General features: G+C 39.9%; 1 protein-coding gene across 3 annotated transcripts in view; it reads left to right on the forward strand.

Annotated features, from left to right (window-relative positions):
• aclya (ATP citrate lyase a) overlaps positions 1–25,101 on the forward strand; it is a 42,822-nt gene that overhangs the window by 778 nt on the left and 16,943 nt on the right. For all 3 annotated transcript variants that reach the window (XM_051941205.1, XM_051941203.1, XM_051941204.1), the window contains exons 2-22: positions 5,183–5,363; positions 7,783–7,905; positions 10,148–10,210; positions 10,305–10,495; positions 13,128–13,207; positions 13,572–13,702; positions 15,874–15,992; positions 17,870–18,006; positions 18,087–18,148; positions 18,229–18,346; positions 19,485–19,639; positions 20,257–20,350; positions 21,602–21,743; positions 21,829–21,997; positions 22,187–22,291; positions 22,382–22,578; positions 22,653–22,734; positions 22,824–22,934; positions 23,524–23,651; positions 23,757–23,850; positions 23,947–24,101. In XM_051941205.1, coding sequence (XP_051797165.1) covers positions 5,205–5,363; positions 7,783–7,905; positions 10,148–10,210; positions 10,305–10,495; positions 13,128–13,207; positions 13,572–13,702; positions 15,874–15,992; positions 17,870–18,006; positions 18,087–18,148; positions 18,229–18,346; positions 19,485–19,639; positions 20,257–20,350; positions 21,602–21,743; positions 21,829–21,997; positions 22,187–22,291; positions 22,382–22,578; positions 22,653–22,734; positions 22,824–22,934; positions 23,524–23,651; positions 23,757–23,850; positions 23,947–24,101 — 2,615 coding nt within the window. In that variant the 5' untranslated portion in view covers positions 5,183–5,204. The remainder of the gene's footprint in view (positions 1–5,182; positions 5,364–7,782; positions 7,906–10,147; positions 10,211–10,304; positions 10,496–13,127; positions 13,208–13,571; positions 13,703–15,873; positions 15,993–17,869; positions 18,007–18,086; positions 18,149–18,228; positions 18,347–19,484; positions 19,640–20,256; positions 20,351–21,601; positions 21,744–21,828; positions 21,998–22,186; positions 22,292–22,381; positions 22,579–22,652; positions 22,735–22,823; positions 22,935–23,523; positions 23,652–23,756; positions 23,851–23,946; positions 24,102–25,101) is intronic.

Genomic DNA, 25,101 nt, shown 5'->3' on the forward strand with positions numbered 1-25,101 from the left:
ATTCATTCTAGTTCAGGGGCCACAGTCAGCCCAGTTTGATCTCAAATATGCTGAAACAGTAAAATCACAAGATAATAGCACATAAATAACAACAACTCCAAATGTTTCCTTTGTTTTAGTGCAAAATGTTCACATTTAAATAATTATCTTTTTACAAAACCTCATGAACAACCTGAAATTTCTTAAGAAAAATAAATTTAATTTCAGCAGCATTGTGCCTCAGTTTATCATTTACACATTACAACATACAAATCAGTGTTTCTACAAAGAAAACATTTAGTCTCATGTATTTGGCACTGAATGATATAGTATTTTACTTTATGATCAAAATAACAAAAGTCAGACAAAAAAAGAAGTCAGAATGTTACAAAAATGAGACGCAAAAGGACAAAGAATGAGACAAGAGGAAAAAAATTAGACAAAAGCCACAAGAAAATAGACAAAAAAAGAGACAAAAAATTAGACAAATGACACAAACTAGACCAAAAATGACAAAAGCGATACACAAAACAACCAAAAAAGTACACTCGCAACACAAGCGAGACAAAAACAATACACAAACCAACAAATGAAGCAAAACACAAAATGACAAAAATAAAACAAAAAACACAAACGAGACAAAAAGGAAACGCAAAATGACAAAAACATGAGACAACAGAAATGAGACAAAAAAAATACACAGATGACACAAACAAGACCAAAAATGAGAAACAAAACGGCAAAAAAAGTACACTCACAACACAAAAAACAACAAAAACAATACACAAAACAACAAAGCGAAACACGAAATGACATAAATAAAACAAAAAACACAAGCAAGACAAAAAGGAAACGCAAAATGACAAAACTGCAAAAACATGAGACAAATGACAGAAACGAGACAAAAATTACGCAAATGAGACCAAAAATGACAAAAGTGAGAAACAAAATGACAAAAAAGTAGACTAACGACACAGGCGAGACAACAAAAAGCACAAAATGACAAAAACATGAATCGAATGACAAAATACAAAACAACAAAAGAAAAATGAACAATCTAGTATTTTACATGATGATCAAAACAACTTATCATGGTGTAGAAATTATTCAAAATTTATAGTTTCACTAATTTACATTTTACAGTTAATGTCTTCTCTGTAATTTTTACACTTTGAGGGCCGGGTTGGGCCCTCTGGCGGGCCGGTTTTGGCCCGTGGGCCGCATGTTTGACCCCTCTGGTGTAGACTGAAAGTAGTGCTTTGTCCATTCATTGTCTTTCAGAAGGATTCCACTGCAGCTCTGATTAGTGCTCCTATGTCTCCTTCTGTACCTCCTGATTAAATGCTGCATGATTGAAATGTACAGGTGGACTCACTTTTGTGGGGGTTTTTTCTTTGTGGCCTGAATTTTTATTATAGTCTTTCTAAATATTTATTGTGTGGAAATGTTTCATCCATCAGCTGCTGCTTTTAAACGTTATTTCTGACTTTCTGACGGTTGGGCTGCAGGCAGAAATCCGATGATTTACGGAGTGTTTTTTGGATGTTTCGCTGCTCGGATCAATAAAAAGAAAAAGGCTTCATGACAGTCCCATTAATCCTGTTATTAACCAGCTGCCAGACTCATTTGGAAGCTTCTCAGGGCTTTCAGCCTAATGAAGCTCCGAGAACAGAGCGGCTTCCTGGTTTCTGCAGGTTACACGACACGGCAGCTGCTAATTAGGGAAGAAATTCACATTTTAGAGCCTCATTTCTCATTTCTCAGCTCTGACCGTTGATCTGAGGTGGAAGTTATAAGAAGACTTTAGGAATCCAGAGTGTTTTGCAGCATCTGATGGTTTCATTCAGAAAAGTCAGCTTTTTTATTAATAACCTGTGAGTTTTATATCTACATTTTGTCTCTTTTCTATTCTGATTTCTACCTGGAACGTTTGCTGTCGCTGTGTTTCGTGCTCCAAACTGGTGGAGTGTTGCATCGAAAATCACACGTGTTTTTTTTCTGATAAAGCAGCAACAAAATACATCATTTTGTTAGTAAAATGTTGCTTTTGTGTTCAGTGAAGCAACAATCCTCTTGGCTGCACCACATTTTTACAGGTGACGTACTTCCAAATTGCAACGTCAATAATTCGCCTCTTTCCTGATCTAAGTGTTTTCTTAACTCAGATTGAACACAAAAGCAATCCTTATCAGTGGGTAAGGTAAAGAAAATGAGTGTGTTACTGTTTTTTTTTTTCATGAAAATCTGCATTGTTGTTGAGGTTTCTGATTATTTGATGAAGTAAAATGAGTGTTAAAGTTTCAATAAATGACATACCAGTCAAAAAAGAAAAAAACCCAAACAGTTAGAATTGAATTACTGTTTTCTTTGTAAGCTCTGGTCATTTTGGTGCAGGAAGAGCTCTGCGCAGAAAGTGTCTCTAAGTCTGTTTATGTCAGAATCTTTGCTAATTGAATCTACCTTTCCATGGCTTTGGTTTCGTACTATAATATCTGTTGTATTGGTGCATGAAAGGGAGAAATAATATAAAATGCAAATCATGGTGCCATGTCAAATAAATAAAACCATGATTCATCAAAATAATCTGCACATGAAATTACTGTTTTAATGGCAGTTCTACTCATTGTGGATCCAGAGATGCGTGAAGAACTCTGCACAGAAAAATGCCTCTAAAGATTTTTTTTTTTTTTGACTGTTCACGTCAGAGTTTTCCTTCCTCAGCTTTGGTCTTTATATTATAATATCTGCTGTGTTGGTGCATCACAGGGAGAAATAACCCGCAACATAACCCAAAATGCAAACCCTGGTGTCGTGCTGTGAGCTGTGAGTGTCGATCCTGTTTGACCTCATTGTGACTGAAGCTCCAAAGGTCACGTCTCCACCCTTCAGCAGTAAAATGTAACAGAGGCTATTGCTGCTATTGGATTTCTCACTTTACTTCCGTCACAGTGGCAGAAAGTGGCTCTCGGACTAATTCCTTCCTTATCACACGTGTCTGAGCTGCCGGTCTTTACTGTTAATTATGACATGGAGGTTTGTGGGTCAAGTGCAGCTACTAAAGTCAACAAACTGCTGCAGCTTCGACAGGATGTGGTTGTTTCATTAGCAAATATAGCTTCCAGCAGAAGTGGGTATGGTCCTGGTCAATATCCCTTAAATGTCTAATGCTTCTACGTTGTGCCACCTCACAGTAATTGTATTAATTTTAAGTTGAGCAGTAGGTACTCGGCCCCACAGTAGGAATCTGAGTGAACAAAAATGGTAGTGTTCTTCTGTCATCAGCACATTCTGCTGTCATGCAGCCCCATATCATCACACTTCCACCTCCGTGCTTCACTGTCAGGACTCTGCATTCACTGTGGTAGTCCTGGTCAGGTTCTCAGATGGGAATATTGCTCTTTTTCCAGTTTCTGCAGACTGGGAGTCATCTTTTCGGACAGGATTTTGGTTTAATCCACAGACATTCATGGTGCATCTTTAAATATCATCTTATCAACATCATTTGCACTAATTCAGCCCCATATCATCACGCTTCACTGTCAGGACTATGCATTCACTGTGGTATTTGAGTCCAACAAATTCATCTTCTGAGAAAGAATGTTTGTCCAGTATTTATCAGGCGTATTTTCGTATTCTTCAGCAACATTTCATCTTGCAATTTTGTACTGAAAAGCAAAAGTTATTTTCTTTGACGCCACACATAGAGGGTGATATTTGCAGTGTCTGAGTTTAACAAGAACTCTGATTTCCATTCAGTTTAAGTCTGAATAAGCTACTGCTGCAGCCCTGATTAGTGCTACTATGTCTCTTTCTATACCTCCTGATTACTGCTGCTGCTGTTTCACTGATTTTTAGTTAAGCCTCCTGGAATTTTATTAATCTCCATGTAGGGCTGGACGATATGGCCACAAAATAAAATCTCGATTTTTTTTTTTTTTTTCATTTTATTTTTTTTCTAGTCATCTTGGACGATTATGATTTTAATCGATTTTTGTTGTTTCTTTGCGGTCTGTTTGCTATGGCTAGTGCTAGCCATGCCGCACTCCCGTAGCTGCCAGCACTCTTCCCATTCTTTAGGATGCCTCTGCCGGAGGTGCTGAAAGAGGTTAGTTGTGCTGCTACTCTTCGTTTTCACAGTACTTTTGCAAACCTTGCACATGACTGTAGTTTGCTCTGTCAGTCTTGTCAAAGCCGAACCACTTCCATATAATCGATGTAACATGAGGCCCTTTTCTCTCGACCAACTCTTCGTCTGCTGTTGTGTCCGCCATGACGGGGGTGTGAGTGTTTTGGAGAGGAGGAGATGAGAGGCGGAAGCAAACGCCAGTGCGCAAGTCGTGAAAGGCAGAAGAAGAATCTGTATTGTTATATATTTAAGCTCGCCTCGATTTGGCAAATTTTCAAATCATCAGGTTTTAAAAAGGCGAATTAATTCGATTTATCGCCCAGTCCTATCTCCGTAAAGTCTCATAATCACAGTTTTGACAATTCTTTTCTATGTGGAACCATGATACAGACATGCAGATAGACACAGTCCATAGGTCCAAAACTGAGACAGATAGTGTGTAGATTGTGAAAGTAGTGCATCGTCTGTAGCGTTATGTCAGTAGGTCGACCACTGCAGCCCTGATTAGTGGCACTAATCACTGCTGCAACTGTTTCCACTGATTTTTAGTTGATGTTCCTGTACCGTTTTGTACATTTGTGAAGTCTCAAATATTGAGCATTTATCTGGTACTTATCTTCCATGTGGAGCCATGATGAAGACATGCAGATAGACACAACTCATTGGTCAAACATTGGGAAGCTGTAGTGTTTCAGTATATTGCTTCTAAAGTATTGTTTTTTGATTGTTTGTAAGAGGACTTGTTCTCCTGTTCAACTTAGGAATGATGGAAATATTAAGTGATTTTGCACAGGAGTGTTCTGTTTCATTCTAGTGTTCATCACCTCATTAGTGCAGAGATCAAACAAACCCAGACTGGTCACATTAGATTTAGCTTCACTGGCTTCACTGTGGTGGTTTGAGCAGGAGACAAAAAGGAGATGTGACTGTGCAAAAGGATTGGAGGCCTGAATCTGCAGAATCAGATATGCGTTTAATATCAGTCCGTTACATACAAACCCTGACCTGTCTTTCACTTCTCTTGTTTCTTGACTGTCCTGGCAGCTGTGTCTGACTTTCCGTGTCCGTTATTTTCAGGTCAGTCCAGCCTTAAGCAGTCATGTCGGCCAAAGCCATCTCCGAGCAGACGGGGAAGGAGTTCCTCTACAAGCACATCTGCACGTCGGCGGCGGTCCAGAACCGGTTCCGTTACGCCAACGTGACGCCCGAGACCGATTTCACCCGACTGGCTCAGGAGCATCCATGGCTGCTGACGGAGGTGAGACGGAGAAACCCACCTGGAGGTTAAAATGTTGTTTGACCTTCAGCTTGTTTGAGGAGTTTTGAGAATCCAGTGTTTTGCAGCCTCAAAACTGTGGCTCTTTCCTGATATGATTTCTACCTGCAATGCTTTGTTATTGCTGCACTTCTTAGTCCAAACTGGTCGAGTGTTGCTTCAAAAATCCTGCAGAAATGTAACAGAAATGCTTCTTCTCTATTTTATTTTCATTATTAATAAATTTGCTGGTTGTTTTCTATTTGAATGTTTCATATTTTTAATCTAAAAGAAGCCAAAAATCTCTGAAAAATGATACCAAAAGCCCAGAAAACAGCTCAGGACATGAATACATTTTCTCTGCCTAAAGATTAGCAACTGAAACACTGGAACCTTTGGTATTTTTACAAAGGAAAATGAATGAAAATGAATAGTAATTTTACCTTTAAATGGGACATTTACATAAACACTATGAAGAATTAAGCTGTTTGTGAGCTGAAGTTAAAGCAAATCAGATCTACTAGACAGAATTTTAAAAAATGCTCTTCACAGCTCCTGAAAGCTCCAACAAATCACTTTATTTTGTCAAACAAACAGCTGAAGAACTATATTTATTTGTCTAGACTGTCATGAGAGAAAAAGAAGACTGGATATTGGTAATGTTTGGAACTTTGGCGTGAAGAATTACAGAGAATGATGAATCCACTGTCAAAATAATTGTTGCTGATGACGGTTCTAGCTTTTAATAGAACATCTATATTGAATTTGCGTAAAAATAACCTAAAATTATAGCATTTTCAAGCAAAAATACCAAATACTACCAGGTCCCAGCTTTTTAATAGCTTATTTTTCCAATGACATGGCTACATAAATGTATTTTGGGGTTTTTAAGCATTAAAAATTCACTCCGAGGAGTCAGTTTGTTATATCAGTAATTCAAGAAAGTGCTTCCTTTGCTTACGCGTGTGGAAACCGATCTGGTCTTTATAGAGACAATTACTTAGCTGGTGGCTGACTGGTCTCTTGGCGGCAGTTAGCTGACATTGCAGAGATCCATCAGTTCTATTCTTAGTGGGAATGAAGCAAAAGTAAAAGCAGATAAGAAAACAACATCTGCAGGTTCCTGATTCTTTACCTTTCCGTCTCCTCAGTGCTCCTCATAGCAGAGCAGCCACAGAGGGATGTAAGAGAAGCTAATTCAATCAGATTCTGCCAGTCGGGAGGTTTTATCTGGAGGAGGATGCGGAGGGCAGATCCACGGAGATGTGCGCTGCTGCAGAATTGATTAGCAAATTGCATTAACTTTCACCCTCAACCCTCTCTTCCTCTGGCGAGCTCCCAGATAGTAATGGCTCCTCCGTGATAAGTCATCCTCTTTATCAGACGGTGGGGAGTTGGAGGTGATTCCACGTCATACGGAAAAGAAAGATTCCAGTTAAACCTGCTGAACCTCAAAACCTGCCAAAGCAAAATGCAGATATTGCACCAAGTGTCAGAGCCAGGAATTGTAAAAACAGAAATAACTGTTGGATTTTTAACCATCAAACTGTCCTTGAACTACTCGTCTGTGATTCATCGTTCTATCTTAATATTTTAAATTTTTCTACGATTAAAAATACCATCAAAAATAAACCATTTGCACAAACAGGATTCTGTAAAAAAAATTAAAATTTTGTGACTCTTGCTGCAACCAACCATCATGCCACAAAAATTCTGAGACTTTTTGGCTGAACTGCAGGCGGTGTTTACACAAGGCAGACAGGAAGCAAGTATGAAAACACATTAAAAATCAAAGTTGTTAAATATGCATCCTACTGAAAATACAGTCTTTGTCAACATTTCACCAACTTTTGAAGCTCTAGCATCAGTGGAATTTGATGTGTGGAAAGTTTGGCAAGACAAGATTCCAGTGTTTAGATGTTTTAACAAAACTGCGATCCAAAATTCAGAATAGCAAAAAACTGAATCCTTGGTTTGATACAAACCCTACTGAAGTTAGAGGCTCTAAAATTGGTACAATGTCAACCGAAGACTGTATTTTAGTTGGAAACAGGCTTACGATATGAAAACGTTGCACTTTTTTCCATTTTCAGGGGCCAGTAATCCGTAATTTGGCCTCTGCTGGATCCATTCAATCATGAAGATCCAATGGAAAGTATTTTGTCTGTGTCCTAACCAAATTTCATCTCTGTTGGAGTTGGATTTTTAACTGTGAAAATGGCTTCTCGGGTGAGATTTGAGGGTAAAAATACAAAAATTCCAAGATCTAAAACATGAAATTCGCAAAATCTGGCTAAATATGTTGGAAAATAATGCCAAAATTCCAATATTGTGCACCCCTCAGCAAATTGTAGCTTTTCTGCTTGGATAAATGTGAAGTAAGGACGTTTGTTGCTGACATCCAGACTGTTTCCTCCTGCAGAGGCTGGTGGTAAAACCGGACCAGCTGATAAAGAGACGAGGGAAGCTGGGTCTGGTCGGCGTCAACCTGGACCTGAACGGCGTCCGGGAGTGGCTGAAACCTCGACTCATGAAGGAGACGACGGTACGTCATCCGTCCTCTCTGCAGTCGTTTAACCTCCACCCACCCCTCTGTTGGAAAAGACTCTCCCCCGATCAATAGCATCCACTCTGACCCTCCTCTTCTCGGCCTTTCCTTCACCCTCCTTCGTTTCCCTCTCATGCATGCGGTTTGTTTTCGTGCCTCCGTTTGCTGCTGCCTTCAGTGTCGCTCTGCTGGTAGTAAATCAGCTCAGTCAGCCGAGGCGGTGAACAAACGCTCAGAGAAGATCCATCGATGTAGCAACGAGACGCCGCTCGGCCTCATAAACCAGGAGGAGAGTTATGAGCGTCGGTTCACGGAGCTCCGTCTAGCTGCAGCATAGAGACGTATCTCCAAGCAGATTAGATGAAAGTGTCAGCAGCAGCGACTAGCCGTAAATAAGAACAAATGCAGCCGCTGGTGTGCTGTGGACAGTCAGTGTTTCATCGTGTCGGCTTGTCACGTTTATCATCTTCTAAAGAGGAGCATCATTCAGTAGACTAATCGCTTTATTGTGAGCAAACACACATTATTTATTTCCACAGTAGGTATTTGCTCTGATGCAAAATCAAAAACTACCGGTTTAGATTTACTGTATGATAAATACAGACCCGACTGTTGGTGTGCAATGTGTTTTTCCTCTAGAAACTCTTGATGTTGTGCTTTTAATGGTTCTCATGCTGGAATATTCTGCAGATTCTGAGACATCTTGTCAGCCAGTATTTATTATTGATTCACGCGAAATCCTTTAGCCCCATAGCATCACACTCCCACCTCCGTGCTTCACTGTCAGGACTGTGCATTCACTGTGGTAGTCCTGGTCAGGTTCACCAAACAAACTGGACTCCATCCAGACTTAGCAGATTTATCTTGGAAGAAGAATGAAAGAATGTTCTTCCAACATTCATCAGACTTCTTTTCATATTCTTTAGCAGATTTTAATTTTGTGGTTTTGCACTGAACTGGAAGCAAATGTGGTTTTCTTGTCCACCGTCTATGGAGGTTGAGTTCTGAAGTGTCACTAAAACTCAAATTTCCATTGATAACCCCTGTACCAAGTCTGAATCAGCTGTTTTTAAAGCTAGATTGTAAAAATATTCCACTGTCTGTGCCATCGTTTTAGGAGAACGACCACTGAAGCCCTGATCAGTGGTACTATGGCTCCTCACTGTCGCAGCTGTGCTCACTGATTTTTAGATGATCTTCCTGGATCCTTTTCCATATTTGTGAAGTCTCACGGTCGGATTTTTCAATTTCTCTGTTTAGTTTCTTCCACGTGGATCCATGATGAAGATATGCAGAAAGACACAGCCGATAGATCCATTGTTACATGAAGTTCCTGCTTTGGGGCCTTTATTTTCAGTATTGCCTTGTAGTATAATATTTGTTTTTGGTTGTTCATAAGAGGAAATAATACTCGACTGTTCAACTTAGAAATAATGTTATTATTAGGAGATGATTTAATCTGGAATCATTTGACATTTAATTGATGATACAAAGGGGCTGTTCTCACTTCTCTTGTACACTGCATTGCCTCTTATTTAAAGTCTTGTCTGACTGATGACCTGCTTCTGCCTCTTGTTGTGTTTTAGCGGCTTATCATCAGATCAGACCTGTTTAGAGGAAGCCATCCACTAAAATAGCTTCTTTTCCTGAAACCTGATCTCTTCTTCAGTTTGTTCACTTTATGCTTCACTTAAACAAGTTCATATTTTGTGTCCTGATGTAAATAAATCAAAGAATTCACGTGTAAATGGGATTGGGAGCATTATCTGTTTGTTTTTTCCCTGAGAGTCACTTCATTTGTCTGAAATGGGCCGAGGTCTCTTGTGGGCTTTCAATCAGATAGCCGTTCTATTTTTTCCACCTCAGATTTCTTTTTTTTTTTTCCCCTTCACTCTCCAGAATGGCCATTTTTTTCTTTCCTCCTCGGCTGGCTGCTCTCCGCTGGCCTTTAACTGTGGAGGAATGACAGCTTCAACCAAATGAGCCTGCAGATCTACACCACAGCAGCTCGTTTTTCTTTCCTTTAAATGTCAATGTGTTGTTTCGATTTAGCTTTTTATTCCTTTATTTGATTCCTCTCACCAGCACAGAAAATATAGAAACAGAAATTAATTACAGACCTGAAATATTTTGTCGCCTCTTTAACTCATGGATCCTTGCACCAGTATGTTCATTTTGCTTTTTATTGTGTTTTATTTATCTACTCTAGCTAACAAAGTGTTTTGTTGATGATTCACAGGTAGGAAAAGCCAAAGGGATTCTCAAGAACTTCCTCATTGAGCCATTCGTGCCTCATAAACAGGTAAACTACTTTAAACCCTTTACATTTTAGTTTCCTTATGCCCAGAGACATTTATTTTTGGACTTGTGTGTCACGTTACTCATGCATTTTGCAGGAAGAAGAGTTCTACGTTTGCGTCTACGCCACTCGGGAAGGCGACCACGTCCTGTTTCACCATGAAGGTGGGGTGGATGTTGGAGACGTGGACGCTAAGGCTCAGAAGCTGCTGATCGGAGTGGACGAGAAGATCAGCGAAGACCTGGTGAAGAAGAACCTGCTGACCAACGTCTCCAATGACAAGAAGGCGTAAGTTACAGGAGAGCATTCGCTATGGGTTGCGTCATATCATAAGCTGGGGAGATCCGAGTGATGATGATCAAAAACTGATGTTTATATTTGGAGCTGCTGTCCATTTTGTCGTAAATAAAAAGGAAAATCTTGGGGTCAAAGTAGCACATTTCAAACGACACTCTTCTGAAGAACCATTCAAGAAAAATAGAGGTGCTAACTGGAATGCAGTTGTGCCATAAAAGAACCATTTTTAGTTTCAAAAAGGACCTTTATCAACAGGTTTTTAAAAGAGCCCCCAAAGGTGACTCAGTAAACCATCAAAAAATGGTTCCTACTGGTGGAATTTAACAAAACATATGTTCTTTAAGGAACCATTTTCATGATAATTCCTTGTGGACCCTCCCAGTTCTGTTGTTATACCAGAACTTGATAATTATTTCAGTAATTTTTTTTTCTCTCAAAAATGTCGGATATTCAGAATTTGTAGCATTTCTGGATCCCTTTCATTAGAACACATTTAATATCCTGGAGTCTTGATCAGACAGAACAACACATTACAAGATGCTAACCTGGGATTCTCATTACTTTTTGTTCTCCAGTGTTTTATAAACCAAAGAATTCATCGATAATAAAAATATTCGTTAGTTACAGCTCTAATTTTATGGTCTCACCAGCCACCAAACCAAATATCTCAGTACTTTAAAGAACCACATAAAACATGTGAAGAACCTTCCTCTAAATAAAGAGGTTCAATTTAACAAAAATATAGATGCTATCTGTAACAGTGCTGCAGCAGCATTATATTTATTTTTAGCTGGAGGTTCTTTAAACAGCCTTTTCAAACCAATAGCTAATTGCTTTTTCTGTAAAGTCCTTTATGATTTGTAACATTTATGCATGAATATATTTTATTATGTCCAACACGTTCCTCACTAAACTGCTAAAACAGACTAAGAACTGTTCCATTATGTAATTAAACTGGAGGACGGTTCCATGCTGGCAGTAAACGTTGGGGGAGCAGCAGAAGGGGGGAGGAAGGTTTCCATTAGACAAATGACAAACCTCCTCCTCCTCCTTCGATCGGCCTCCACCCCCCTGCATTCAGCTCACGTCCTTTTATTTTGATGGGACTGAACCAGCGGCTCCTTTCCATCCATCTCCAGCACTGACGGCACATTCTGGCTGGACTCGCTGTCTCGGCTGACATTGAGGAGGCCGCCTCAGAATTCACAGCTCACCTCCTCAACCCCCGCGGTTCAAAACAAAACACTCAGACGTGAAGCTGAGTCACTCGAGGGTTTTTCTGGTCACAGTTTTTCCCCCCCGATGGGCCGCAAAAGGCTCTGAGCTGCCAGTATATCTGACAGGCAGGAAAACAAAACCCTGCAGCAGCTCTTCGTGCTTCTGTTCTGACATGTGACAGAGGCAAATTAGATTTATTCCTTCACGTACAGCGAAGACTCTGCAGCTAATTTACAGGTGGACTGTTTCATGTCCAGCTCTGCTTCAAACATAATTCAATGTCGCCTGCAGTTTGTGATGCAGCTCTCAAATTAGGTGTAAAATAAGACGGTTATCGGTCAATTTTGTTGCACAGAGCACATTAAACTGCATATTTGCTATATTCCGTCATATGATCTGATCAGGATGTTGCTGTCGGTCAAAGAGGAGGAACAAAACTAATATAAAAATATGCAAATAGAATAGAACAGAATAGACTTTATTGCTATTTGCAGGGCTACAATACAGTGCAGGTACAGTAAAAATAAAGAATTAAAGTAATGGGAGCAGCAAAAGAGAAACTATATACATTATGAGAATAAAATACTAAAACACATTATGAAAATACTAATGCATTTAGTTTGCAGTTAACATTTCAGTCTTTCTCCGTATTACTCTGATTTGTGATTTTTATCTGCAACTATTGATACATTTTCTCACATATTCTGTTTTTTGTTGATCAAATGTCAGCGGTTTAAGTAAAATATGTGTATTTAAAAAACTGATTTCAAAAATGTTTGGCACTTAAGTTTAATACTGACGACATATCACCACTCTGTGTTGTGATAGTTTCTGGTGGACATGTCATATTGCTGGATATCAACAGACATAATAAGAACACAGATTACATAGAAAAGTTGTTTGAAGCCACCTCCCTTAATTTTGTTTCTTGAAACAGGATGTAGCAACAAGTGGAGGATTTGAATGATGGACCCTCATTTACCTTTTATTTTTCTCTAAATTGGACTATGTTTTACTAAATTAACATCTTGCTGTACTGAAGGAGACTTGAGACAAACTAATGAAACCAAAAACACATTAAAAACATGTTTACTGAAGTAGAAAATCATGTGAGAAATTGGATCATTTTCTCAGTTTTCTATACTTCAGTCACCCCCTGCTGGTTGAGTGAAAGAATGCAGCTTTAACATTTAAATCCACAGGTTACAGCCATCTTTTACATATAGTTTAAGGGGTTGAAGAACTTTCTCCTCCATTTTCTTGGTTTTAAAGGTTCCTAAGAACATTTTTAAACGTTCAAAGATCGGAAAAAGACGCTCAGAAAACACTTCTATTTCTTTGGCACTGTTGAAACGAATCCAAAAATCGGATTTTCACATGTCGGATGTTGTCTGTCTCTCTGCAGGATTCTGTCCAGCTTCATTGTCGGACTCTTCAACCTGTATGAAGACCTTTTCTTCACCTACCTAGAGATCAATCCTCTGGGTGGGTTTTAACTTCCCTAAATCCACAATAATGATGAAAAAGCCTCTCCTGATGGCTTCCAGTTCATTAATATATTATCAGGTTATTAAATTAGACATCAAAGGGAAATTGGAGAGGAAAACACTGATGTATTATAGAAAATCAGCCGCATTTTTAACACCGAGGGAAGTTAAATAATGCATGATGTGGCTGTTTGATGGAGCAGCCTGTGTTGGTAATGAAGTAATTGGGAGCTGATTCATGGCCTCCAGCAGATGTTCTAGTTGCTGCTTTGATGTCCAGACTCCCATCTTCCTCCTCCTGCAGGGAGGTTGGAGGTCAACATGAAATCAGCATGCTTCTTTTTCTTCTTCCTCTTCCTCAGTGGTCACAAAAGATGGCGTTTACGTTCTGGACATGGCCGCGAAGATCGACGCGACCGCCGACTACATCTGCAAGGCCAAGTGGGGTGACGTGGAGTTTCCGCCGCCCTTCGGAAGGGAGGCTTATCCTGAGGTGAGGAGCTGCTTCACACTTTAGTTGGTCAGCAGGAAACAGTCAGCGCTGTTGTGGAGTGGAGGAAAAACGCTGACTGGGATTGGAATTGCTCTTTAGTATCGGCTGGTTTGGGCCACGTTTCATGCTATCGAGATGCAGAAGAAGTCAGAACTTATTCATAAAAGGCGTTTCCGTCTCTCTTAAGGCCTTTTTTTTTTTTTTTGTCAAAAACTGCAAGTAAGAGTAAAAATTTACAAAATCAGGGACGTTTTCGTTCCAGTTTATATGAACCTTTTCTAATGTGACGACTTCAAAATGTGCGTAAAAGATATTATGCAAACATGGAGCAGCTAAGAATCCATTGTTTTTGGTCCATAAGCACCCTCTGCAGCACATGTAGCAGAGCAGATGGTGGTGCGGAGTCAAACATTGTCCTTACGGAAAGTTGTGAAGTACACAAGAATAATCCTGTTGTTTTCAATAGAATTCCACATACCTAATTTGTATATCTATATGAATACATATAAAGATTATCATCTGATTTATCCAAATGTTCTTTATTTAGCATCAAAAGTCCACTCTAATGGCAACATGGGGCTGTTTATCATCTTTTCTAATAAGATCTTGTCTAAATGCAGAAGAGAACATCCAACATATCAGATCTGATCATTGACATTTACAGTAAATATGTGGATTTCTGTGTCAACATATAGAGACACAAAACTGCAGGTACAGGGAACTGATTGATCGGTTTGAATTATTGTTGTGAGAAGGAAAGTCTAAATTCTGTCTTTGCAGTTCGTTAAATGTGAAGATTTTGTTTCATTTTTGTGGAAGCTTTCTTGGGATTTGAGAAACAACAATTTATTGATTATTATAGATAATAATGGACAAAATGGCATACTGTTTCTAACTTCATTGCTTCAAATAATGTGAATCTGTGAATTACAATCACAAAATGGATTTGATTGTAATCAGTGAAACTTAAACAAGGTAGGAATTACCTGAGATGAGGTGGCTGTTGTTAATTATGTGTCGTTTTCTATTCTTTGAACTATGTGTCAGCATTGAAGCAGCATCTTTCTGTCCTCCAGATGAACACAGGCCGATACGCTCCCTTCAAATGCACAAAAATAGTCGAACAAAAGGTCAACAAAAGGTCATTTTCAGCTTCTCTCAGGACTTGAACCTCACATTCCTCGGTCAAAGTCCTCTTGTTTGACCATTTTAGCCAAAGATTTGAGGTTATTGAGGTAACTTCTGGTTTAATTCTGCAGTTTGTTTGAAAGAACAGATCGTGTGTATATTCACCGCTAATGTCTAATTAGAAGCTGAGGCTTCATCTGCAAACTTGTTTATCAATTTTACGTCTCATTTAGATTTAAAAAAATGAGTTGCTGTGCATTTAGATGAAATTAAATCTCTGAAGGATGAAGGAATACTAATGTCCTTCAGGAAATGCTAAAGATATGATAATAAAAGTTTTATTTATATTTGATATTTATTTTGTCATAAGCTTATTTTTGCTCTGTTTTAATATCTTAGGCAATCTTACTCTATTTTACAAATTAGCTGGGTTTTTTTGCACTCATTTTTGTTCACATTTGAAGCACTTTGGTCAGCTCTGGTTATTTTTAAATGTTCTATATCAGTAAGTTTGATTTGCTAAAATGTTTGCAGAAGAAGGACATTAATTATAGTTAATCAAATCTACTTTACAGTTGAACAGCGTACTCCAAATAACACCTTATAAGAGGTATAAATTACCTGTAGTGCAGATAAAACAAAGAAATGAGTCTGTGGAGGTGTTTTGTCTACGGGATGTTGGCTGTTTTTTATCCGAATCATCATGTGGGAGCTTGTTTTTGCGACCGACTGTCTGTGCAGCAGACGGTTCGCTCTAATTGGACTCTGGGAGTTGAGGGACAGCGGGAGGCTTTGATTGGGAGGTTTTTTTTCACTCTGAGCCACCAGCTGTGTCCTGACTGTCACAAACAACCGCTGACGTGTTTCACATCCACTCACCATTTCTAATTAATGACCCTTTAACAGCAGAAAACATGAGCTGCAGCCTCATGGAGAGCTGCTTGTAGACGTCCTGCTCTGATTGAGGCAGCAACCAGCCCTCCTAGCTTTGATTTAACTGCTTTTTTTAATCCCTTCTCAAACCCTTTCCTTCTGTTTCTCAGGAGGCTTACATCGCTGACCTTGATGCCAAGAGCGGAGCGAGTCTCAAACTGACGCTGCTCAACCCTCGAGGCCGAATCTGGACCATGGTGGCCGGAGGAGGAGCCTCGGTGGTTTACAGGTACAAACTGAATTATCCTGTTAGATTTTTACTCACTGTGGGGTCATCTTTCACTGCAGTATAAAATCCTGCACCTCTATGGAAACAGAACAACCATGAAGAAGGAGAACTGTGCAGAATGACACACAATGTTTTAAAGGTGCACAAATGACACAAATAGATGTAAAAATGACACAAAAGATGCCAAAATAACACAAAAAGCATTAAAAAAGGCACAAGAAGATGCAAAAATGATACAAAAGATCCATAGAAATCTCAAAAATATATATATAAATATAATATAAATCTGAATATATGTTTGCACAAAGCCCTGCACCTCTATGGAAACAAGAACAACCACGATGAAGAAGAGAGAACGTAGGAGTGTTGTCTGTGCGGAAAGACGCAGTTAGAATGCCATAATTCACACAAAAGGACAGAATGAAAGTTGAATTTTTCATTATTAGTTTTACAACAGCTGGAAAAACCTGGAATCCACATGTGCTCACACCTTACCAACACTTGGTAAAGAAATCATGGCTCCATATACTTTAGATATTTAATTAATTGCATTTTTCTTTTTCTTTTTTCCATACTTCTTTCTATTGTAAACACAGCCTACAGTTCAACCCAAAACAGTCTGTTTTTTTCAGGTGACTGTTGGTTGAAGATAAGTATATATTTTTTTGTTCTTTACAGAATCTGGATTCTGTAGGTTTTTTGACATTTTTTTTTTAAAAATGTGACCAGTAGAAATAAAGTGATTTTGATTCACTGTCACAGTTTTTAGCTTAGATTTCCTTCCGTTTTCTTACATAATGAATGTCATACATGATTAGCTCCAGGACTCCACCACTAGCTCCAAGAAAATTGACAATCTATCAATTCATTCTGTTTTTAACGGCATCTGCCTCCAATAATATTTCTGGTTTCACTTGTCTGAATCAGGTCCAATCACAGCCTTTTTTTATTAGAAGAGGAATTCTCAGTTAAAATAATAGCATCACAGTTGAAGCAAAAAGCGCATAATTTTGTGATTGCAAACAGTTTCTGCTTTTTGCAGATTTTTCAATTTAAAGCTTGCAATTTTTGTTGGAAGTGCCTATGACACATGAGAAAATTATGAAAATTAAATAATTTTTGCAGCTACTGCCTTTGATAAATGCTGCAATTGCAATCTTTTTCCAAGATAAAATGCTTTTCTAAGCTGCCTTTTTAGTTTTTTACACAATCTAGATACTACAAAAAGTCCATTTTTGGCACATTTTTAAATGAGAGATGTAGATTAAAGTGGTTTTGCTGAATTATCCTGATTTTAGTTTAGATTTTTTTTCCCCACAAAACCTTGAGTCATGCATGTTCTGCTGTTGAAGGACTGTTTGAAAGCTGAAAATCTTTCAGTTTTTACAGTATATTGCCATGATAAACAGTGTTAATTTGACCATTTTTAAAAACCCACTGGCAGGTGTTTTGTGAAAAGAAACCCTGAAATAAGTAAAACCCAATAATCCACATGTGAGATGATTCACCTGGATGTTTGTCCTAAACTGTCCCCAGGCTTCGTCCTCGTTATAATGATTCCACTGCTCATAATTAGGTTTAGAAGATGCAGCAGTGAGACGGATGCTGCAGATTCAGCTTCCTGTAAATTAGATTCCTGGATGGTAGTCTGGAGGAACAAACGGCGTTTTGCCGTCTGTCGGGGCGGAAACCGTGACGTGAAAACACATCAGCTGTGACTAATTATTCCCTCTGAGCACAGTGAAGCTGTTTTATCTGTTTCCAGTGAGGTACTAATTCAACTATATAAAACTTTTTCTGACGACGTAGCTGCAGCTGAAAAGTCTGTCCTGTCTTGGAGTTGTGCAGCCGAAGTTACTACTTTTGCCTTCTTCCAGCGACACAATCTGTGACCTCGGTGGAGTCGACGAACTCGCCAATTATGGAGAATATTCAGGAGCTCCAAGCGAACAGCAAACGTACGACTACGCCAAGACCATCCTGTCTCTGATGACCAGAGAGAAGCACCGTGATGGTGGGAAAATCTACCGATTGAGCTCTTTCCCTTTCTTTTTTAGTGTAAAATGTAACAAATCCTCTCATAATGTGTTCCAGGGAAGGTTCTGATCATCGGAGGAAGCATTGCAAACTTCACAAATGTAGCAGCGACGTTTAAGGTTCAGCATCACTTCCATGTAGTTTACAAATTTACCTTAATATTACATTTTCCACTAAGTGTATCTTTGTCTTTTTTTAGGGGATTGTTCGAGCTATCAGAGACTATCAGGTGCCACTAAAGGAGCATGAAGTCACCATTTTTGTCCGCCGTGGAGGCCCAAACTACCAGGAGGGTCTCAGAGTGATGGGAGAAGTTGGTAAGTTGAGTTCAAGCTGCGTTTCGAAGTTGAACAGTCGAGTATTTCTTCTTAACTGAATGCAAAAAAACTGAATGCTGCTGTGATCACTGAAACTAAACTACATGAAACTAAACGCAACTGTAATTTCTACTCAAACTACATTATCACGGTTCTACAATGAGCTGTGAACAGCGGAACTTTCTCAGATTTGGACCCATGAGTTTTGTCTAAATCTACATCGTGGCTCCATATGTGAATGAATTGAACAGAGATTCTGAAAAATCTGCTTCCCAACGATAGAAAAGGATACAAGAAGATCAGTGATGGGGTAAAATCTAGTTTCAGCAGTCATCAGGAGGTATAGAAGGAGCAATAGTACCTCTAATCAGAGCTGCAGTGGTCGTCCTCCTAAAATGGTGCCGTGCTGTAGAGCATGAAAAGAAACCTGATAAATTTTTGCTTTTGGTCAGATGACACCAAGAAAAATTAGTTCAGCTCAGATGGAGTCCGGCATGTTTGATGTGAACCAGACCAGAAATACAATGAATGCATAGTCCTGACAGTGAAGCACAGAAGTGGGAGTGTGATGATAGGAAGCTCTAAAAAAATGTTGTGAGATGATATTTATAGATGAATGTCTGTTTATGCAACGAAGTGAAGCGTGACGTCGACAGCCACGTGGCCATTCGGGTGGAGTTTACAAACACGAATGGAGGAGCCGAAGTGGGCCGAAGGTGAAAGGAAGAGACGAGCTCCGAATATTTTCGTCTGGGGGGAGGAGGGGGTGATCACATCGACATATGTGTATATGTTCATGTGATCACACGATGGGATGAGCCGATGAAGGCGGCGGGAAGACAGTAGCCACATATTTGTTGCGCCCAGTAACATCCGACCGGGGGGCGAATATTTGGATACCAAAATTAATATCCAGATACCGCCGTAGCAAAAGGGTATTCGGGTCCAGCCCTAAAGCTGTTGGTTTCTGATTTGACATAACAGGAAATATCTTCTGTTCAAATTACACATAATGCTAAACTATGAGGTGATACACTTTTTAATCATGTGACATTTGAGTGATGTTGCACAGTTGTGTCCTCACTTCTGTTGTATATTATCAGCCTCACCTGCTGATTTTGATTTAATTCCTCCTCAGGAAAGACCACCGGGATCCCGATTCACGTCTTCGGCACAGAAACCCACATGACGGCCATCGTCGGCATGGCGCTGGGCCACAGGCCGATCCCCAACCAGCCTCCCGTCGCTGCCCACACCGCCAACTTCCTGCTCAACTCCAGCGGCAGTACATCGGTACGACACTCATTATCGTTTCCATGGAGACAAACCGGGCCACTGGGATGCTGTGTGTTTACGTCATCAGTGGAGGAGGACTTCCAGGCCTCTGTTTCACTTCCTCTGTTTCACTGTCCTTTTACTGAACCACATAATCAGAAGCTCTTTGTGTGAGAGCATCACAGGCTATTGTGAGCTGCTTGTCGTCTAGAGTCAGTAGTGCTGCCCGAGGCTTCCATTAGGAATGTGCAGGAGGAAGGACTTCACCAGCATGTGCACGTACAAGCATGCATGTTTGAGTTTCCTCTCTAATGGAGAGGCCAGTATACCACGACAAAATGGAATTAGTGCAAACATGCAACAGAAAAAGTAAGAAAAACTGCATTTTTTTTTTTTTGCTGTTCTTGTAGGACAACAGGACAACAAATCTCACTTTGTACATTGTGTGCAGGTGATGTCTCATAACATAGCCTGAAGGTCTCCTTTTATCCAGCTACAAAAATATAAAGAAGCACGGTTTTAACCAGTTTAAAGCAGACCCATCCTCAACAGAGCTGTCTTTATTGGCACACGTTTCATCAAATCAGCACAGTGGAATTAAAAATGCATATCATTTTTCTTTTTGTCGCTTCCAGACTCCGTCGTCCAGCAGAACAGCTTCTTTTTCTGAGAACAAAGCCAGAGTTGAAGGCTCGCCGGCCAAGAAGGCGAAAACTGGAGCTCCTGCTGGTGAGAAAACACGCACAGATTTCATACATGATTTCATGGCAGTATGATAGATTGAAGCCTTGTTGTCCTGCATGGCGGAGTTTAGGTACCACAGCTCCCTCTTTGGACAACAAGAGGACTCTGCAATCCAAACTAGATCAAACAGAAAGCGACTGTTAATCTATAAAAGCAAAAAGCAACTTAAGTGGAGTTTCCCTGGTTGTGTGGTGATAAAAGCTGATTTCTGCTTTTTTTTTTTTTTATCACATTGATGCAGAAATGTCCTTTTCAATCACAAAACTTCTACAGAACCGGTCTATCTTCATCTAATTTCAGACGCACACCCCTTTTTTGTTAATTTAATGCTACTAAACAGCACTTTGAGTTGTATGAGGTGCTTTTTGGCCAAGCTTTTCAGACATTTCAGCACCAATATTGGACAAAAATGTCAAAGTTGGAGCCAGTATCACAAAACACCTTTCTCATTCATTTTGGTCTACAATTCACATTTATTACAAACAAAAATGTCCAGAAAAATGAAACTGCCATCTGTCACAGGTCAGATTAATGAGACTTTCTCTTCTTCTTGGGTGTCTTGCTTAATCGCGGTGATGATCATGCCTTTCCACTTTTTCTCTGTCATACGTTGCAAGTAGTACAGTGTTAGCCATCGATGTATTTGTCCAGTCCTTGATGTTGTCAATATGTCATTCTACGGCATTTTCTTGCTTTTTCCATTCTATTTTACCTGTTTTTGTAAGATTCGCTATGCTGCTCTTCCACATTACATGTCCTAGGAATTAAATTTTTCTCGATTGGATGGTTGCCGGTATTGTTCTTTTTGCGTTTGCTCTTGTAAGCACATCTTCATTGGTTATTCTTTCTACCCATGATATCTTTAGCATTCTTCATAGGAACCACACGTCCATTGCCTGGAGTCTCTTCTGTCTATTGTTTGATATTGTCCGCGTTTCGCATCCATATAAGATTGACCATATGTAGCATCTGAGGATTCTTAGTTTTGTCGGCATACTGATGTGTGTATTCATGTAGATGGTCTTTTTCTTGTTAAAAGCATCTTTGTCTATGGTAATACGTCTCTTGATCTCCTGGTCTGATCTGCCATCTGATGTTACCTTGCTGCGGAGGTAGTTGAAATTCTCGGTCTGACTTGCCAAACATTAACAGAAGTGTTGTGTATTCCAGGTCTGAAAAGAGCTATTGTGTCTTTGTGTTCAGTTCCTCTCATCAACAGCTTTTCTTTCCCTTTAGCCAAAGCAACAACCCTGTTCAGCAAACACACCAAGTCTCTGGTTTGGGGGATGCAGACTCGAGCAGTTCAGGGAATGTTGGACTTCGACTACGTTTGTTCCAGAGAGGAACCATCAGTTGCTGCCATGGTTTACCCTTTCACGTAAGTCCTCTTAGTCCTCTGTTTAGTTCTTCATTGTGCATTTAATTTCAAGAGCCTCTGAGTAAACTTCTGTGCTTTCCTGCAGAGGCGACCACAAACAGAAGTTCTACTGGGGCCATAAAGAAATCCTGATTCCTGTGTATAAGAACATGGGTGACGCCATGAAGAAGCATCCAGATGTGGACGTGCTCATCAACTTCGCCTCTTTGCGTTCGGCCTTTGACAGCACCATGGAAACCATGCAGTACCCACAGGTAAACAGAGGTCTTTAGTGTGGCTCACTGAATGGTAACCATGCCATTTCAGCTTCATGTTTTACTCAGCTTTAGATACACTGTTGCTCTATCTTGGCCTCAATGCCAATGTCTGCAGCAGACCATTCTACACAGCGCTGTAAAGACTACCGTTTCTGCAGGTGAATCTTCCTTTTTAATTGCTTTCAGATTCACACCATTGCCATCATTGCTGAGGGAATCCCAGAAGCCCACACCAGGCGGATCATCAAGACGGCTGATGAGAAAGGAGTCACAATCATCGGACCGGCAACTGTAAGCCTCATATCACCTCGCAGGAAATTATCAGGATTTTACTTCGTTCTTTTTGTCAGGGGAAAAAATATGAGTGTGTTTTGTATGCAGGTTGGAGGAATCAAGCCGGGCTGCTTCAAGATCGGGAACACAGGAGGAATGCTGGATAACATCCTGGCCTCTAAACTCTACCGTCCGGGTAGCGTGGCCTACGTGTCCCGATCAGGAGGGATGTCCAATGAACTCAACAACATCATCTCCCGCACCACTGACGGTGTTTTTGAAGGTGTAGCCATTGGCGGAGACAGGTAAAGAACTGTTTTATCTGCAATATGTATGCATATGAGTTTGAGCTGGCGTGTAAACCTGGACTCTCCTGTAGATATCCAGGTTCAGTGTTTACTGACCACGTGCTGCGATACCAAGACACTCCTGGAGTAAAGATGATTGTAGTACTGGGAGAGGTGAGGCACAAACCTCCGCTTTGGTACCTGTAGCTTTGTCCAAATTTCAGTTTTTATTATATCCTATATCTGTATCTGCTTTCGAACAGATCGGCGGCACTGAGGAATACAAGATCTGCCAGGCAATTAAGCAAGGCAGGATCACGAAGCCAGTGGTCTGCTGGTGTATCGGCACTTGTGCAACTATGTTCTCCTCAGAGGTAAGAGGGCAAATGTTGAGCGATTCTAGCTCCTGTCACCTCTTTCACTCACTGTTGTTCCATTTCCACTGCAGTATAAAGTTCTGCACCTCTATGGAAACAACAACCATGAAGAGGTTGAGGGAGCTCAGAATGTCTTCTGTGCAGTTGGAAAAGCAACACGTTTTTTGATTTTTTTTTTCATTAAAAAGTTGAGAAACCATAGAACTAATGTACACAACATTTTTCCAAGTGCCCACAGGTGTTATCAAAAAAGGAAAAATGGAGCTCTACATTAAGTTCTTGTGTTGCTACAACCTCTACAAACTCAAATTCAAGCTTTCGAGAACATGCTCCTCTGTAACTGTTTTTGAACAATTTTATATTTTATGTTTTTTTATTTTTGCTAATTTAGAAATTGCATGTTATACATACATTTAAACAACAATAAAAAGCATTCTCTTTTCAGTTTCTTGAACTGATGAGTGGTTGGATGTTAGCTAATTTTACAACTCTTGCAATGTGTTTCGGGGTTCAGGAGGTCAACAGCTGTTTTAATTCCTTTTTTTTTTTTTTTTGGACCATTTTTTGCTCTTCTTTTCCCCCTTAGGTTCAGTTTGGGCATGCAGGAGCTTGTGCCAACCAGGCTTCAGAGACGGCTGTAGCTAAGAACAAGGCTTTGAAGGAAGCTGGAGTGTTTGTCCCTAAGAGCTTTGATGAGCTGGGAGAGATCATCAAGTCAGTGCACAGTCATATTTGTTTCGTAACTTTACCCTGTCAAGAAAAAATACTGTGGTTCTTGGCATGATTTTTAAATTTTTGTGTTATTTTTCCTCCATGCAGATTAGTGTATGATGACCTTGTCGCTAAAGGGGTTATTCAGCCAGCTGAAGAGGTTCCTCCGCCCACTGTACCGATGGATTACTCCTGGGCACGAGTGAGTGTTCATGCCAGGCAGCCTATAAAATTTAGTTTTGGGTCATGAGGTGAGAAAAACCTGAACATTTTGTTGTACTGTCCTTTTGCTTTTCAGGAGCTGGGTCTGATCCGTAAGCCAGCTTCTTTCATGACCAGCATCTGTGATGAGAGAGGGCAGGAGCTAATCTATGCTGGCATGCCCATCACTGAGGTCTTCAAGTCTGAGATTGGCCTCGGAGGAACTCTTGGGCTGCTGTGGTTCCAGAGGAGGCGAGTTTCTATTAAATGTTCTACTCTGCTAAATTCCTGATGTTTTTGAAAGCATACTAAACATGACATATTTTACAAGAAAAGCACTGAGAGAGCACAGCACTACGCCAACGCTGCTCAGGCTTTATATCATTTCAGACGGATGAAATCTTGAATAAAAACTGACGTTACGGTGAGCACGTTACGGTGTTTTACATGTGTACGCTATGTAAGGATACCGAATTGCGTGACCTAAACATGTAGACTGTGGCGGGAATTGATGGGACTCGGAAACACCCCCACCATTTAATTAATTGTTTCTTGTGTCATTTCCAATGGATAAATCCTGGTTGATTTGAAGTAGGATCACAATCATGTGATTGTCAGCAGTTGGCATGACCTAGTGTTCATTTGTTGTCATAGTTAGTGACGCTGTGATGCAATCTCGTAATGATACAGAAATCCTTAACAAATCTGTGGATCAATACTATATCACTGCCAAAATCTAATGAGGTGGCCCTTGTGTCATTTCTTAACTTTCTTGAAGATTACATTGAAATCCATTAGTCCGTTTTTGAGTAATGTTGCTAACAGACCAACAGAAAGATTCACAGATTAATAAAAGGACAAACGTATTTTGATCGTCGCATTACTAAGCCGCGTTCCGTAATATTTTTCTGCTATTTCTACTGACATTGTGAATGACATACGCATGATGTTTTTATGCCGTTTAGGGTGACATAATAAACTATGATGTCTTCAGACCTTTTCAGACAGCATACTAAACTGACATTTTCATGCCATTTGAGATAACATACTGAACTGAAATTTTTTTGCCATGTCGGACGATAAACTAAACTGACGTTTTTATGACATTTAAGATGACATACTAAACTATGACTTTTTTTTCAAATTTTGGATGACATACTAAACTGTCGTTTTTATGACATTTTGGACGACACACAAAACTATGACGTTTTGTTCAATTTTCGCACAAATAGACATTTTCTGTCCTTTTTTG

The sequence above is a fragment of the Acanthochromis polyacanthus genome, chromosome 21 (assembly GCF_021347895.1).
Source record: "Acanthochromis polyacanthus isolate Apoly-LR-REF ecotype Palm Island chromosome 21, KAUST_Apoly_ChrSc, whole genome shotgun sequence".
NCBI classification, from domain to species: domain Eukaryota; kingdom Metazoa; phylum Chordata; class Actinopteri; family Pomacentridae; genus Acanthochromis; species Acanthochromis polyacanthus.